At 52.4% G+C, this 13,269-nt stretch overlaps 1 protein-coding gene across 2 annotated transcripts in view; it reads right to left on the reverse strand.

The window, feature by feature from the left end:
• Window positions 1-687: 687 nt before the first annotated feature.
• The window catches only part of Tyro3 (TYRO3 protein tyrosine kinase), a 16,666-nt gene continuing 4,084 nt past the window's right edge, over window positions 688-13,269 (reverse strand). For both annotated transcript variants that reach the window (XM_010624734.3, XM_010624733.3), the window contains 14 exons: window positions 12,841-12,956; window positions 10,234-10,411; window positions 9,490-9,635; window positions 8,861-9,005; window positions 8,076-8,205; window positions 7,893-7,993; window positions 7,557-7,652; window positions 7,164-7,244; window positions 6,647-6,739; window positions 6,186-6,307; window positions 5,657-5,766; window positions 5,326-5,485; window positions 4,996-5,132; window positions 688-2,052 (listed from right to left, as the gene is read on the reverse strand). In XM_010624734.3, the coding sequence (XP_010623036.1) occupies window positions 1,662-2,052; window positions 4,996-5,132; window positions 5,326-5,485; window positions 5,657-5,766; window positions 6,186-6,307; window positions 6,647-6,739; window positions 7,164-7,244; window positions 7,557-7,652; window positions 7,893-7,993; window positions 8,076-8,205; window positions 8,861-9,005; window positions 9,490-9,635; window positions 10,234-10,411; window positions 12,841-12,956 (2,006 nt within the window). In that variant the 3' untranslated portion in view covers window positions 688-1,661. The remainder of the gene's footprint in view (window positions 2,053-4,995; window positions 5,133-5,325; window positions 5,486-5,656; window positions 5,767-6,185; window positions 6,308-6,646; window positions 6,740-7,163; window positions 7,245-7,556; window positions 7,653-7,892; window positions 7,994-8,075; window positions 8,206-8,860; window positions 9,006-9,489; window positions 9,636-10,233; window positions 10,412-12,840; window positions 12,957-13,269) is intronic.

Raw genomic sequence — 13,269 nt, forward strand, 5'->3', positions numbered from 1 at the left:
GTGATTGTCCTGCCTCAGCCTCCTGAGTGCTGGGGTTTCAGGCATGCACCACCATGCCTGGCTTAACAAAGTTTTTTTAAATAAAGGGAAGAGGAATTGAATGGAGGGTAGGAATGGAAACAGAAGCAGCAAGATTTACCATGTACAGGTGCAAATTCCCTATAAGTGTTGTCATTATTGTGTATACCAACAAAGGATTTGCTTTAAAAAAAAGTTTGGATACATGGCCCAACGTGAAGGCCTTGTGTTCAATCTCCAATCCTCCCCAACAAAAATAAACCTTGCCAAAATATTTGCATTTTCAAAAGATCAGTGCAATGGAGACAAAGCTTTTGTACATAGGGAATGGGAGGGGGCGGGAAGGGATGGGATAAAATAAAAATTTTAAAAATTAATGGTAGTTATCACTGCATGGTAGGATTATGGGTAACTGGCATCTTTTATGATTTCTGCATTTTTCTAACTGTCTTGCAAAGAACTATGTATTATCTCTAATAATGGTGAGACTTATTGGGGTCTTATCTAATTACAAAAGCATTTTGTGTTCAATGCAGAAACTGGAAAACATGAAGAAAATGCCCCCCTCATCACCTCCCATAAAGACAACAGCTGCTAACATTCTGGCATCTCTTTTCAGACTTTTATCCGAGCAGAGATGCCTCATTTTTGTGATCTGAAAAAAAAAACAAACATTTATGAGGCAAAGCCTTGGTTCTTTAGTCTTCGATTTTATTTGTTTTTAAACAGCAGGTAACAGCTTGGAAAATGTCCACCCAACAAGGGCCTGCCCCCACGCATCCCACGAGGCTCCCCCAGCCCGGCAGACCCCTCACCGGCACCCCACACCAGCTCCCCACACCAGCTCGAAGGCCTGTTTGTTCTCTGGAGACTTGGGACAGAAGATTCCAGTTAGTGTGGAGGGGCTGGGCTCAGACACAGCTGCCTGTTAGTCTCAGGAGTTTTGATAGCATGCTCTGACAGACTATGGGGCCTGGACAAGGGCTCCTGTGCTCCTCCTCCCTATTCCGGGGCCAGCCCCTCCTGTCCTTCCTGAGGAGCTCAGTGGCACCCTGCACGCTGCAGAAGGCCCAGCCAGCTTCATGAAAGCACCCTCCCACCACCTTTCCCAGCACAGGAAGGGTGGGAATCAAGGTAGAGACAAGGATTCAGACCTGCCTGAGAGTGTCCCACTGGGATCTGCCTATACTAACCCCTTTCTAATTCTTACCTACAAGGGAATACAAGGGCATCTCTGTGCCTAGGAGGGGCAAACCTGGCCTTTAAACCCCAATGTGGTGGGCATCACTGAGCCCCCAGGCTTGGTGGCTCAAGACATGCACTAAAGCAGCAGGGGCAACTCAGCTGGAGGGTGGGGGCCCACAGGGCTGCATCCATTCTCCCCCCACTGCCATCCACACCCATGGTAGCCATGGAAACATAACCACCCCCTCCCTCCTGCCAGTTGCCTGAGTTCAGGCAACCAGGCCTGGGCCACATTCTCCAAGCCAAGGCCTGAACTGACACCAGGCAAGCCATGGAGCGGCCACAGGAAGAACTGGGATTGGGATTTGGTGAGTCCAGGCCCCAGTACAGCTCGGGAGGGCTTCCACAGGAGCCTCCACCCTTACTGCCTGGGCAGCCCGGCTGGCCCTGCCTGCAGGCTAACAACTGCTGTGGGGCAGGAGCCCTTGCTGCAAGAGCAGCAGCCTCTGGGCCTCATTGACAGGGCTCTCCGGCTGCGGCTCAGCCTGCCCTGGCGGTTCAGCTGCCCCCCTGGGGCTAAGGATGTACCGATAGTCACTGGGGGTGCCTCCCACTGCCCCCATGCCACTGCCATCCCCAGCTCCACTGCCAGGTTGGTCACTGCAGGGCAGCTCCAGGTTGCTGCCCTCGGCGGGCTCCTCTGCCCTCTCAATGTTGATGTACAAGGGGTCCTGGCTACTGGACAGCACAGACAGGTGGCCCAGAATGGTCTCCAGTTCCATCCGCAGGCATGTGAAGCTGGGTCGTTCCTTTGGGTCGGCACTCCAGCACTGGTACATGAGATCGTACCTTCGGCAGAGAGAAGAGTAAGGGGAGGGAATAGCCCTTCCTTCAAAGGCAGAGGCCCAATGGCCAGGGATTTAGCTCAGTGGTGTTGCTGCCTGCCTCGCAAGCTCAAGGACCTGAGTTCGATCCCCCGTACTGAGGAAAAAGAAAAAAAGCAGAGGCCCAGCCAAGTGCACACCTATAATCTGTAATCCCAGGACTCTGGGAGCCTCAGTATGTATCAGGCACTCCTCTAAGTATTTCATATTTATTAAGTTATTTAATTCTCATAACATCTATGAAATAAAGCAATCCCTAGCTAGGTTCAGTCGTATACACCTATAATTCCAGCTACATGGGAGGCTGAAGTAGGAGGATCATAAATTCAAGGCCAGCTTGGCAAAAGGGACCTAGTCTCAAAATAAAAAATAAAAATGGCTGGCGATGTAGATCAGCAGTACACCATTCTTGGGTTTCATCTCCAGTAACAAGAAACAAGGAGGAAAGAGGAAGGGAGGGAAGGAAAAAGCCATACTTCTACAAATGTGGAAACTGAAGCACAGAGAGGTTAAGGAACTTTGTTTTTGTGGGGGGTACTGGGGATCAAACTTGGGACCTTGCACTTGCAAGGCAGGCACAACACCACAGCTAAATCCCCGGCCCAAGGAACTCTGACAAAAGTCACACAGAAAGAAAGTAATAGGGCCACGAGCCAGGCATGGTGGCGCACGCCTGTAATCCCAGCATTTGCAAGGCTCAGGCAGGAGGATCGCTGTGAGTTCAAGACCAGCCTGGGCTACATAGTGAGTTCCAGGTCAGTCTCGACTACATAGTGAGACCCTGTCTCAAAAAACAACAACAACAACAACAAAAAGAAAGTAATAGGGCCACGATTTGAAGCCAGGTGGGCTGGTCCTAAGTTTCTCCTAAACTGTCTTGGGGTGGTACTAAGAGAATTTCTGTCTCATCGAATTCGGCCTGGAGTCAGGCTTGGTTTGTCTCAATCTCTTTGTTTTGCAGTCCTGAGGACAGAACCCAGGGCCTTGGGCATGCTCAGCAAGTTTCTTCCACAGAGCTCCTCCTAGCCCTAGACTTAGGCTTAGTTTTTTTCCAAATCCTCATGAGGCAGCACCCACACAAGTACTCTTAAATCCTTCCTCATGGTCCAGATACCTTTGAGAACTTGAGGAGAACTTCCAGCCTTCTGCCCCTGGCAGAAACCCTCCTGTGTAGACTACTTTCGGAGCCTTACAGATTCTTTGCAGCCTATCACTGTTCCCTAGGAATGAACTCAGGAAAAAGAAAAAGAAAACAACCCCTAAAACCTAATGGGATGTGGGATGGGGATTTAGCTCAGTGGTTCCGCTGCCTACCTCCCAAGCACAAGGACCCGAGTTTGATCCCTGGTATTAAAAAAAAAAAAAAAAACAATGGGATGGGAGCACTTGGGAGGCTAAGGCATAAGGCTTATGAGCTCAATACTAGCCTGAGCTACACGGGAAATTCTAGGCCAAGTGGACTGAACAGCAAAATTCTGCCTCAACAACCAAACCAAACATCCTATAATCAGAGCAATGCTTCTCACATCAGCCCTCTGAGAGGGCCCCCATGACAGGAAGAATCTCACCAGACACTTGGCAGGCCGTGGGAATGGGCCAGGGCCAGGGGTACATGGCCAAGCCAGGATCCATGCTCTAGACTATGCCGGGAGCCAGCTGGCACCTGTCCACCAATGACTGCCCACCCTCCATAGACAACAGCAACCCCGGCCGGAAGAAGCTAAGCCAGGGCCTCTGCCCGCTGTCCAGGGGCTTCAGGAAGGGCCACGACAGGCTGAGCCTCAGGGACACCTGAGCTTCCAGTCCCTATTCATCCCTGAACAGCCCCAAACGAACAGGAGGGGCAGATTAGCTTGTGTACTCAGATTTCCATCTCAGGTACCCATCCATGAGGTTCTGGGCACCTCAAAATACCTACACTGGAGAAAGGTCCCACTCAGACCCTGCCTTCCTCCACCTCAATCCGCTAGAGAGTCTAATGCCACCGCCACAAAAGGAGCCTATTTTCCCCAGGTCGCTGTGGACTCCACCCCACTGGTACTAGCCAGAGGTCTTCTGAGGGGCCAGGGGCATCCCGGCTTGGATGAAGTCAGGGGCTAAGACCAGAACAGACCAATTGCAGCTGGTTTCATGGTGGAGAGCATATACTCTACAATCCACAGGGATCTCAGTTCCAATACCAACTCATTCATGTGATAGCTGTGTGACCTCGACCATGTTACTTTACCTCTTTAATCCTATTTTCTCATCCACAAAATGGGGACAATAACAGTATTTTCCTCTTAGTGTTAGAAGAGGATTATCTGAAAGAATACCTTCAGCGCCCACCTAAAAGGAATGGCACTTACACCACCTCATTGCAGGAGGTTGACAACAACACGCTGCAGTGGGTAGGACCACAACCCTGCCCTGTTCCCCAGGGCCTGGGCTGGCAATGGGGAAAGGAGGCAACCGTTCCCTTCTTTGCAGAATTCCGAGTCCCTTCCACTCCCCCAAGAGGCCAAAATTAAGAAAGGAACCCAGCTCCCATCCCTTGTTGCCATGCTAGCAGAGTGGAATAGCCACCCTGTTTTCCCTGCTTGGCCCCGTCTCAGGGCAAGAGAGATCTGCCACCAGGTTTCCTCAGAGTGGAGGCCCAAGGAAGAGGAAAGAGACAGGGAAACCTGCACTGCTGCTCGACTCTGTGCCTTCTGTCCTGGGGTTCCTGGTTTTCCCTAGAAACTGGAGAAACTAGAACGACTAACAAAGGTTTGAATGAGAAATATGGGGTGGAAAAGGAGAGAGAACAGGGAGGTGGCAGATGAATGGGGCATAGAGGGTGGGAAGCGGGGCCAGCAGCAGTAGGGCAGCCAGCCGGGGAAACCCCCGGATTCCCACTTCCTCCTGCATGGCCCTTTCCAGTACTTACACTTCCTCCATGCACTCCGGAGGCTGTTTCAGGCGGTTCCCGCCAATGAGGTAGTTGTAAATCTCAGCATTTTCAATGCCAGCATATGGCGTCTGCCCACGAGTCATAATCTCCCACATGGTGACCCCGAAGGCCCACTGGGACAGAGCAGAGGTTGGGGAGCAAGGTGTCACCAGGGTTCCTGAGCCAGGGCTTTAGGGTAAGCACATTTTAGGGCTCAGAGGTGCTAGAACTAGGTAGCCAAAGCAGAGAGAACACCTGGCCAGGCCTGTGAGTGTCCCAGGCCAACACTCGTCCATACCACCGCCTCATCTGTGCTACCCCACTCACCACATCACTGTGCACAGTATACAGGTTGTCTGCCAGGCTCTCCAGGGCTAGCCACTTGACAGGCAATTTGGAGGCACAGCCCTGACGATAGTAGTCCCCGCTGTAGATTTTTCGGGATAGTCCAAAGTCAGCTACACACACTGTCATGTCCTCTGCCAGCCTGCAAGGGGTGTTGGAAGGCAGGCTCAGCCTTCCTCCATGCTCAAAAAGACTTTGCGCCCAGGTTCTCCCCATGCACAGCAGGTACTATTACAAGCAAGAGCTGAGATCAGCCGGCTCCGCCTGCCACTAGCTGCTGCTGTCCCCTTTCCCAGCCCTCCAGAATTCCTACATGCAGTTCCGAGCAGCCAGGTCTCGGTGGATGAAGTTCCGGGAGCTCAGGTACTCCATGCCACAGGCAATGTCCACCATGAACCGGATCAGAGTCTGGAGCGGAAGGTTCTGGTAGGTAGACACAGCAAGCTCAGGCTGGACCTGCCTACCCAGCTGGGGCAGGACGAATGGGGTTCCCTGGACAGACCTAAAGATTGTCCTCATAATGACTGAAAAGAAGGAAAGGGGATGGAGGGCTTTCCCGAGGCAAGGCTTTGGCAAGTCTGAGAGAGGACCTGAGAACCAAGATTCCCCCGCTTGGAGCTCCACAAGCCTGTTCTCCCAGAAAGGGCCTTGCCCAGCCTAAAATTCCCACATAGCCTTGGGAGGAAAAGGACATTAGCTTAAATGGAACCAAGTCAGACCCTCTTTCTTGCAACCAGATCCTCAGCTCAAGCCACTCAGCCCCTCTCGGCAGGGTCTTCATCTCTTTCCAAGCCCTCTTCTCCTACCCACTTCCTCCTGACCATACCCACCCAGGCACTCACAAAGGGGTTCTCCCCGATCCGGGAGGTGAGCAGGAAGGCGTGCAGGTCCCCATGCTTCATGAAGGGCAGGATGACCATAGGGATGGGGAGGCGACCTTTGGCCCTGCTGCGGAGACTCACGCCTGAGGACAAGGGAGGGTGAAGTCACAGGACAGCTCGGCTATCTATGTCAGTCCCCATGTGCCAGGTCCCACCCACTCTGTCCTGGGGTCTATACAGGCTGGGTTCCGGCTGCTGCTGCTAGATCCTCAGGCATCTTCTCTGTTCCCTCCTCCTCTGCCCACAGTAGATCTCTGGTCTCAGCCAGAGCACAAGCAGATGCTGGCCAGGACCCTCCTTGCCATTTTGCCCCCGGTTAGTCCAGGTAAAGTCCAACTTTCCTCACAGGCTGCCGGCTCACATGGACGGAACAGACGACTTTTAGCCCTGTTCTCTATCTGCCTGCCACACAGTGGACTCACCAACAAGCTTGGCCACATGTGGATGGTCAAACTCCTTCATGCAAGCTGCCTCCCTGAGGAACTCTTCAATGTCACTTGAGGCGATGATGTCAGCTGGGAGAAGTGGATGGGGTGGAGAGGGAACAAAATGAGATGTGCCTGGAGCTCTGACTCTAAACCCTTATCTGGAGCTTTGCAGGGGACCCAGGGAACCTGTCTTGCTGTAAGCAGGAGGAACCCCATGGAACGTTCCTATGCAACAATTCCCCTACTTGTGAATGCCCTCCTTCTGGCTTGGACAGTCCAGCAGCCCAATACACCCAGGCCCGCCAGTAAGCAGCCAGGACTGGACTGGGGACATCACTGCCGCCTGCAGAGAGCAGTGCTGGGGGTCCATGCCTCTGAACTACTCACTACAGACAGACCCTATGAGGGCTCACGAGTTCTTCCCACAAGATCTCAGGCACAGGCAGAGCCTGCTGCAGGGCTGCTCCCACTGGGGAGGGACCTCTCTTCACAACGCCTCTTCTCCACTCACCTTTCAGCATCTTGACAGCCACTTTCACAAAGGTGCCATCCTCCTGTTTCAGCTGGGCCTCTCGCACTGAACCAAACTCTCCTAGAAACCAAGCCAACCCAGAGGTCTCCTTGGCTTCCTGGTCCCCACTCCTTCCCCTCCTGGATGATCCCTCACGAGGACATAAGGCATTGGATCTGGTGGTGCAGTCTCCCCTGCCTCTCATTAAAGCAGAGCACCATGGGAGCAGCTCCTCAGCACACCCCGGACCCAGCCACCATTCCCCCAAGCGGCCCTGACTCTGCAGCCTACAGCATATCTCGATTATGGGAGCTGATCCAAGTCTACAACCTCAAATGAAGACCCAGAGCCACCGGGGTAGGCACACCCACACCAGCCCCACAGCCCACACACCTTTGCCCAGCATCCGGCCCAGAGTAAACTGCTGCTCTGGGATCAGGACATCCTCCAGCTTGTCTTTCAGCTCATCGCTAATGCCCAGGCTGTCCACTGTGGGGAGGAGGGTGAGAAAGGGGAGGAGCTCTGCTTCCGGCCAAACCCCAGCCTGCCTACTGCACGGCCCAGGCCCACAGAGCATAGCTCTCCTTGCGGAGGGTCTCTGTGTCTTTCCACTCCTCTGTACTGGGACTCCTCATGCTTCAAACATATTGGTGAAATCAACGAACTGGCAAAGGAATACGGACAGGGCAGGCAGCCCATTTTCCCCTCCCACAATCTTCCACCACTCACGTGTGGCCTCGATGCGTTCCGGCCTTTCCCGATTGAAGGACCGGGCTGCCCGGAAGTGAACAGCTGGCTCCCCTCGGGCCATGACACTGTCAAAGGCTTGCCTAAAGGGAAATCGAGGACATGGAGGGCAGCTCCAAGGCATTCTGTCACTACCTGCCTCCCCTCATGGCTCCACTCCCTTACCCAAAACGTGTCTCCTTCCTCCTCTTTCGAAGCAGGATGAGGGCCAAGGCAGCAGCTGTTACCAGAGCTGTGAGCACACCCAGGACCACAGGCACCCAGGATGTGGGGCTGTGGGGAGGGCCCTGCTGGCCTGTGTGAGGGAGGGACAGCGGTAGGAGCCAGGCTGACCCCAAGGGGTCCCTTGGGGACTTTCTCCATTGGGAGCTTGGCCTGGTCAAGAGACTCAGGTCCAAGGTTAAAGAGGCTTGAGAAAGCCTAGTGTGGCAGCACTTACCTGTAATCTCAGCTACTTAGGAGGCTGAGGTGGGAGGATCTCAAATTTGGGGCTAGCCTGGGCAAGTGAGCAAGATTTTGCCTCAAAATTATACTAACAATAACAACAACTGGGAATATAGCTCAGCACTCCCTGGATTCAATCCCCAGTACTGCTGGAAAAAAAAACAAGACTCCAGGGTTGAGAATTTAGCTCAGTGGTGCTGCCACCTGCCTCAATCCCCAGTACAAAAAAACAAAAACAAAAAAACAAAACAAAACTCCAGAGAGTGATCCAAGAGTTTCTACCTAGACTGTCACAGGTCCTGGCTGTTGTGAACTACACCGTGACCAGGGATTTCCATGCCAGTTTTAGAGCAAGGGAAGAAAAATGAGCAAATGACAATTATGGTTTCAACTGCTTGACTGAGTTTGGGAGCCTACTGGGCAGGTGCCACTAGCCTCGCCTCTCCAGTCCAGGCTGCTGCCCTCAAAAGCTCTGATCCCCTACCCACCCCCAACCCCTACCTCACCTGCATGGTCGTGAGAAGAGACCACCAGTGGCTGACTCCAGGGCCCACAGCCAAATGCATTGGAGACGCACACACGCACAATCAGGTCCTTCTGGGGATCCCAGACTGTCACATTGGCCTTAGTCCCCTCCACTGTCAGCTCATCCTGCAGCCAGGAAAGCCCCACCCCACAATGAGGCTGAGAAGAAGGCTAAGGCTGGGGCCAGAGGACAGAAAAAGTTCTAGCAAGGAATGTGGGAGCCTAGGGACCAGAGGAGGAATCAGCCTCAGGGAACCACCATAGTCCTACTCCAGGCCATAGAGCACAGGCCTCTCTGGAACACAGAACCAAGCCTGCATGTGGGGGATGGGAGGAAGGGGGAGCTAGGGATAAAGCCCTATCTGTGCTTGGTCCAGCTGGTGCCAGAATGTGCTTCCTGCTTTACATACTGAGTGGCTACAGGATTCAATTTCCATGGGAAGCAGAATCCAAGGGCTGCGGTTGGCCAGAGAGGGGGAGAGGGGCATCCTTCTGGGGGAGTGGAGGGCCCAGGCCCTGCAGTGAGCCATTCAGAAGCGCTTCCTAACGCTTGGGGCCTGAGGGTTGATCCTCTGGGATCTCACAAAGTAGAGGAATCTGTCTATCTTACCTGGGTTCCATTGTCTTGAAATAAGGAAAGTTTATAGGGTCCCAGAGGACCTTCCAAAAGGCCCTCTGGGGTCACTTCTTCCCACTCCAGGATGAGACCTGAGTCTGTGCGGATGGCGTGGAGGTTCTTGGGAGCTCTGGCTGGGGCTATATCCAGAGAGAAAAAGTGAAGATTTTTCTCCACCATCACTATCCTATACAGACATTTGGAGCCAGCAGCCAAAAGCTGACCATTTCAGAGAGCCCAGGGATGGGGAAAAAGCTCACCTATGGCTCTGACTGCTCTAACCACTGGGGAGAAGCCTAAGCCACAGCAGCACCCCAGCCAGGCTGTTTTCATCACCATGGTAATGCCTCACACCCCCCCATTCCTCTCAAAAGTCAAGCAGGCTTCTAGTGAGTGAACTTGGAACAAGTTCCTCAGTCTTGCACCTGCTCTGCCCTCTCCCTGTAGCCATTTCCCACCCCAAACATTCACATGGCTTCTGTGTTAGCCTTCAGACCTCTCAGATCCTGTCAGGGGGGTTTTCTAGGGCACTCTTCATCACCACATTATCTTTTCCAGTTTAATTATCTGAACTACCAAAATACACAGAGATATGCAGTGGTATACAGCAGGCACTCAATAAATGTTGGCTCCATGAAGCCTGAACTCTCCCTCAGGTAGCTCCTTTCAAAACTGGAACCAACTCACCCCTCCCTGGCTCCAGTCATGTCCAGCCCCTCTGTTCTGGGAGTCACTTACCTAGACCCTTTGTCTGAAAGGGCACCCAGTCGGCATAGGGAGAGGGCCCCAAGGCATTGGCACAGCGCACCCTGAGGCTGTAGTTGGTTGCAGGTGTCAAGTCCCGAAGCAGGCAGGTAAAGGGTGGCACAGGGACCACAACTGCCAGGACCTCCCAGTCTCCTGGGGCCTGTGTTACCTACAGAAAAACAGAAAAGGAATGATGTAAAGGAGGGAGGGTCCCAAGGTGAGAAGGACAATGGGATAGGTATGGTAGATAGTAGCCTAGGCTGGCCTCTAACTCACAGCTATCCTCCTGTTTCTGCCTCTGGAGTGCTGGGATTACAGGTGTGTGCCACCATTAGCACTTAAAACTCCCACCCCTGGTTCTATACCTCCCCACTCCACAGGTGTTGTTCCTTTTTTTTCTTTTGTCTGGAATGAGATGGATGCATCCTAACATTGCCCTATTCATCCTTTAAGACTCAGTGCAAATTCCTCCCTTCCTTTTTTCTCTCCCTTCCTTTTTTCTCTCCCTTCCCCTTCTTTTTTCTTTTCTTTTTCTGATACTGGGGATTGAACCCAGGGCCTCAACACTGAGCTACATAAACAGCCCTTTTTATTTTTTAAGACAGGATCTCACTAAGTCACTCGGTTGCCCAGGCTGTTAGAACTTGCAATCTTTCTGCTTCAGCCTCCCAGAGTGCTGGGATTAAAGGAGTACACCCCCACGGCTAGCTGTAAATATCCCTTTTTCAACTCCAGAAAACTCTTGCCACTTTGTACTTTGTGCTTAGCTGTTCCAAAGTACTTGCCACTTGTACTTGTTTATCTCAAAGTCTCAGAGCTTCTCAAAGGCAGGGGAAACTGAACCCATGGCACTTTGAACCAGGCCCTCAACATATTTTGGGGGCCTAGTGCCAGAGTGCAGAGATCCAAGAACTATATGTCTAGAGCCGGGGATTTGGCTCAGTGGTTCCACTGCTTGCCTTGCAAGCACAAGGACCTGAGTTCGATCCCTGGTACCAGAAAAAAAAAAAAAAAAAAAGAACTGTATGTCTACATATTTTAACATTATAAATCAGCTGGCCAGGGATGTAGCTCAGCGGCACAGTGCCTGCCTGGCAAGTGTGAGGTTCTGAGTTCAATCCCTGGTATAAAACAAAAACAAAACAAAAAGAAAATCAGCTCACTTTTTTTTTTTTTGCAGTGATGGAACTTGAACCCAGGGCCTTGTGCATGCCAAAAATGCATTTTTTCATTGAGCTACATCTTGGCCCTTACTTGACAGATTATTAAAAAGTTTCCATCTTGATATCTTGACAAATCTTCAAAATCACCTGGAAATTCAGGTTTACCCTTAGAATTCTCCAAACCCTTGGGAGTCCCAGGTCAGGGTGGTAGCAATGGAAGAGCTGGCCCCTCGGTGAGGGTCACTAGGAGGGGCTGAGGTGTGGACAACATGGCTGCATATTCAGGCTCTGCACCCATCTGCTCACAGATAGTTGCCTCTAAACACACACCCATCACAACATGGTTCCCTTTGGGAAGACGGACCGGGACAGAGCCCACAAGGCCCTGCAGTCAGACCCAGGACTGCCAAGAGTATGGCATGGCAATAAGGATGATACAGATGGACCTGTGCCCTTGGCCCTGGAGATTCTACCCAAGAGCAAGGATTGTGCCAAAGCCGGGCCAGTGTAGGGTCCTCTAAATGGTACAGCCTAGAGCAGGAGCTCATGCTGCCCAGGGAACTCTAAGAACAGTTTCAAAAGCTTCTCATTAGGGCTGGCCGTGGTGGCACACACCTGTAATCCTAGCACTCGGGAGACTGAAGCAGGCAGATCACTGTGAGTTCAAGATCAGCCTGGGCTACATAGTGAGGTCCAGGTCAGTCCCAACTACACAGTGAGACCCTGTCTCAAAACAAACAAACAAAAAAGCTTCTCATTAAACCCCTTTTGAGCAAAAATGAAAATGAGCAAGGCTGTATTGCCTCTGGGTCATGGTGCCACCTTATCCCTCTTTCTACTTTCCAGGGCTCAAACATCTTCTCATCTTCTTCGGCATGGGGGAGGGGGGTGAGGCAAGAGAATGCAAGAGTGTAGATTATCAGATGCATCAAAAATTTCACACACGTGGGCCAGGGATTTAGCTCAGTGGTTCCACTGCCTGCCTCACAAGCGCAAGGACCCAAGTTTGAACCCCAGTACCAAAAACAACAACAACAACAAATTTCACTCACACAAGGAAACTCTTCTGGAGCTGGCTGGAGTTATAGATTAGTGATAGAGCACTTGCATACCATGTCAATCTCCCAGTATCATCACACACACACACACACACACACACACAATCCCCTCTTGCAGGTATCCCAAAGCTGCCCTAGTGATTTGCTTTCCAGCCTTGTCACAGGCTTGAGCCAATCTGTAGGGTCTCTCAGTGGCCAGAGCACCCTATGATAAGAGATGGGGTCCTGGGCTCTTTCCACTAAGGAGAAGCACCTGCAGAGGGCTTCGGCACAAGCCCCACAGGCAGTAAGCATGATGCCACTACCACTAAGCGTCAGCTATGCAACTACAAGGAGCACGGGCAGTTCCGGGCAGCCTGTCGGGCCCCTCAGCCTACCTGCACTGTACAGGATTGAAGCACGGCTCGACCATCAGCACCTGGCATCCAGGCCACGCTTGCGTTGCTGCTGGAGAGCTTTGTCACTGTGATGTTGAAGGGGGCTGCAGGCAGTGCTGTGGATGGGACTTGGAGTCAGTACCCACCGATAAGAGCAGAGGGAAGAGGAGGCATGGGGATCAAGCCCTACATTCTTCCTAGGCCCACGAATGGCCCCCACTTAAACATGGCAACTCATCACTCTCTGCTCACAGGGATACACAGGCCAAGCAACCGGCAGGGCACAGCTGCTCACAGCTGGGAGTGCTGAGGCTAAGGAAAGCCTCTGCTTCTCTTTGAATCTGGGGCTCTGACCAAAGAATTGGAAGGTAAGGGGCCGGAGATTTAGCTCAGTGGTGCCAGCGCCTGCCTCGCAAGCTCTAGGACCCA

The sequence above is a fragment of the Fukomys damarensis genome, unplaced genomic scaffold, assembly GCF_012274545.1.
Source record: "Fukomys damarensis isolate Sample0158 unplaced genomic scaffold, DMR_v1.0_HiC HiC_scaffold_17, whole genome shotgun sequence".
Lineage (NCBI taxonomy): Eukaryota > Metazoa > Chordata > Mammalia > Rodentia > Bathyergidae > Fukomys > Fukomys damarensis.